Source organism: Alexandromys fortis, unplaced genomic scaffold, assembly GCF_014885135.2.
Source record: "Alexandromys fortis isolate MF-2015 unplaced genomic scaffold, M_Fortis_MF-2015_v1.1 scaffold_188, whole genome shotgun sequence".
Classification (NCBI taxonomy): Eukaryota; Metazoa; Chordata; class Mammalia; order Rodentia; family Cricetidae; genus Alexandromys; species Alexandromys fortis.
This window is the reverse complement of record NW_026068159.1, coordinates 801727-804587: the sequence shown is the minus strand read 5'-3', so window position 1 is coordinate 804587 and position 2861 is coordinate 801727. Positions and strand designations below refer to the sequence as shown.

General features: G+C 36.9%; 1 protein-coding gene across 1 annotated transcript; it reads right to left on the bottom strand.

Moving 5' to 3' along the window:
• Positions 1–270: 270 nt before the first annotated feature.
• Positions 271–2573, bottom strand: LOC126491743 (TLR adapter interacting with SLC15A4 on the lysosome-like). The gene is made up of 2 exons (XM_050127565.1): positions 2445–2573; positions 271–1545 (listed from the first exon to the last, which is right to left on the bottom strand). The coding sequence occupies exon 2, from the start codon at positions 1500–1502 to the stop codon at positions 585–587; it is 918 nt and encodes a 305-aa protein (XP_049983522.1). The 5' UTR covers positions 1503–1545; positions 2445–2573; the 3' UTR covers positions 271–584.
• Between the last annotated feature and the right edge of the window lie 288 nt (positions 2574–2861).

Below are 2861 nucleotides of genomic sequence, written 5' to 3'. Positions count from 1 at the left end.
ATCATAAACGTTCATAATTCATGCTTGTTGTACATATCTCCTACAATCTTTTTTTTATTTTTTTAAATATAATTTTTTATTGAAAAAAATTTTCTGCCTCCTCCCCGCCTCCCATTTCCCTCCCCGTCTCCCTTTTCCCCTCCTCCTCCCTCTCCTCTCCCCCTCCCCCTTCTCCTCTCCCCCTCCCTCTCCAGTCTGAAGGGCAGTCAGGGTTCCCTGCCCTGTGGAAAGTCCAAAGTCCTCCCCAGGAGGAGCAGAAGGAGGGAGAATATGAGCAAAGAAGTCAGGACCACGAGGGGTGCACCCACCCACGGAGACAGTGGGGCTGATCTATTGGGAGCTCACCAAGGCCAGCTGGACTGCGACTGAAAAAGCATGGGATAAAACCGGACTCTCCTACAATCTTTAATAGCAATGTCTTTTCATGTGGATTACATGATAGAATTCAGATGTACAAAGATAGAATTTTTTCTCTGAAAAGTAACACCACCACAAAGGAAAATCAAAGAGACACAAGAAGCAAAAGAACACAATTGTTACAGTGATCTCTTATTTGATCCAGCCAATCTTTAATTGATTTCCCATTACAGACGTCTCACAAGTTCCCGACTAGTTTGGTTTGATATCTGTAAATTAGGCGTGCTTAATTCAGTGCTATTTCTATTGGAAGAATTACGAAAATTACAGCGTGCTAAAGAGTGGAGTAGGGCTTCTCGGGCTTTGGATGCCTCGATGTTCTGGTCTTGAGAGATCTGAAGGCTAATTTGATTAACATTATTCATCAGTATATTAGAAGCCAGGAGGTTGGTTATAGAGAGACATCTGGTAAGGTTTTCTTCCAAAAACTGTTTGTAGAGTTCATCCACCTTTTTTTCCATGTAACTATTAAGCATAGAATTAGAAAGGGGTTGCTTATGTAAGAGCATGCTCTTTTCTCGAATCTCATCCCCATTTAATAATTTTGAAGCACTTGTTTTCTCCAGAGGCCCCATTTTAGGAGAGTGGCCCAATGGCATATCCACTGAAAGTAAAAGAGGACCATTACAGACATCATCATGGGCATGTTCCACAAAGCACCCAGAATCATACATGTTTCTAACGTGGTCACCTCCTATCTGGAGGTCAGGATAATTCTGGCAAATACTTGTACAGGACCAAGACCGATATAAATCCAGTTGTGTTTCATCATGTCCCCTCTTTGGAATGGGCAAAGCAATGGATACATTTCCTGGAAGAGGTGAACTTTTGAATTTTGCAACAGGTAACTCATCCACAGATTTCATTTGAGATGTATTATCTTCTTTAGTTAGACTTCCTTCTACAACTTTCTCTTGACTTCCCATCTTAAGAAGGGGAGGTGAATTGTTCTGTATATCTAGAAGATTATTTTCCCAATTTTCCTTTTCATCATTTGGTGTCTTCTTACATCTTAGTGGTTTATGAAATTTTGCATGTTTGTGTTCTTTGTAAAAGAATTCTGTTAGGAAGGCTTCTCCAAGCATTTTCTTAGGCAAATTCTTCTAACAATATGTGTGGATTGTATTCCTACAATATAAAAGACCTAATTAAGGCAATTCACAGTAAAATTCCAATAAGAATTTTCTCCTGCATGAACCATGTTTTTGAGAAGAACTCTTGATCAAATAATAGAGAATAAGACTAGAAATATGTTGATTCCTTCTTACTAATGTTTACCAATCAGGAATTTACTTATTTCTGGCTCTCAGTTTTCTCAACAGTTAAAAGATAATATTATCTCCTACCTTTTTCATGGGTTTGTTGTGAGAATATTACATATCACCCATACAAGTGTTTAAAAAGCACAAACTCAGGGGTGTGGATAGGTCTCTATGTCAGCTGTCTTTTAGTATTTATTTAGAAATTGCTAAATTCCTGTCTAAAAGTACATATAATACCTACACTCATGAAAATTCTTTGAACTAAACCGTAAACATAGCTATCTATTTTTTTCAATAATGAAGATCTCTCGAATTTACTATTTTTTCTTTCCCTTTCTTCTTAAGTTTTTCTTTTTCTTCTTTGGCACTCAAATCTTTATTCCTTATTCACTTATTTCATTCTTTTATACCACTCATTAATGTAATTTAAAAAATTTAAAATTTCCCTATAAACTACTATGTAAAAAGCCAAGCATGTTAGTTCACACCTGTAATTCCAGCAAACAGCAGGCTGAGACAATAGTATCATAAACTCAAGGTCAGCCTGAGATAAGTGGCAAAACCTTTCTCTTAAATACCCAAAATAAAAATAAACTATGTAAGAATGAAAAGCATCGTTCACTTTTACTCAAAATGCAGCTTTCATCTCACAAGTCTATGGCATATATTACACGTTTCCAGGAAACCCATTTATGCTAAAGTTTGAAAGAATTTAAGAAGAAATTCAAACAACAAAAATCAAACTAAATAAGAGTTTAAACTTACGATGTTTTCCAAATATCAGGATACGTAAGAATTTGGTCTTCTGAGATGTCGACAGTCCAAACACAGAAAATAGTCCTTTCTGTCTCGTTTGTGTCTCAGTGTCTGCTTACATCTTACAAAGGAGGACAGCTTTAGTCACATAAATTGGTTCTGCTTTCCATTCACACCCAGGACTAAAACCCTAGTAGGAAAATGATGTGGGTTGGTCCCATGTGTGGTACGGTAATGACCATGTACCAAAAGAGGATCTGAAAGTGTTTGTTCAAGTTCCCAATGACAGAGAGTGGGAAAATGCTAACAGCGACAGAGTTCTTCATGTACTTCAAGACAGAGACAAAATTATTTTCACTTTTAAGTAGGACAAAAGTGGAACAGTCTCAGCATCATTTGTAAAAAATAATTAATTTTAAAGAAACC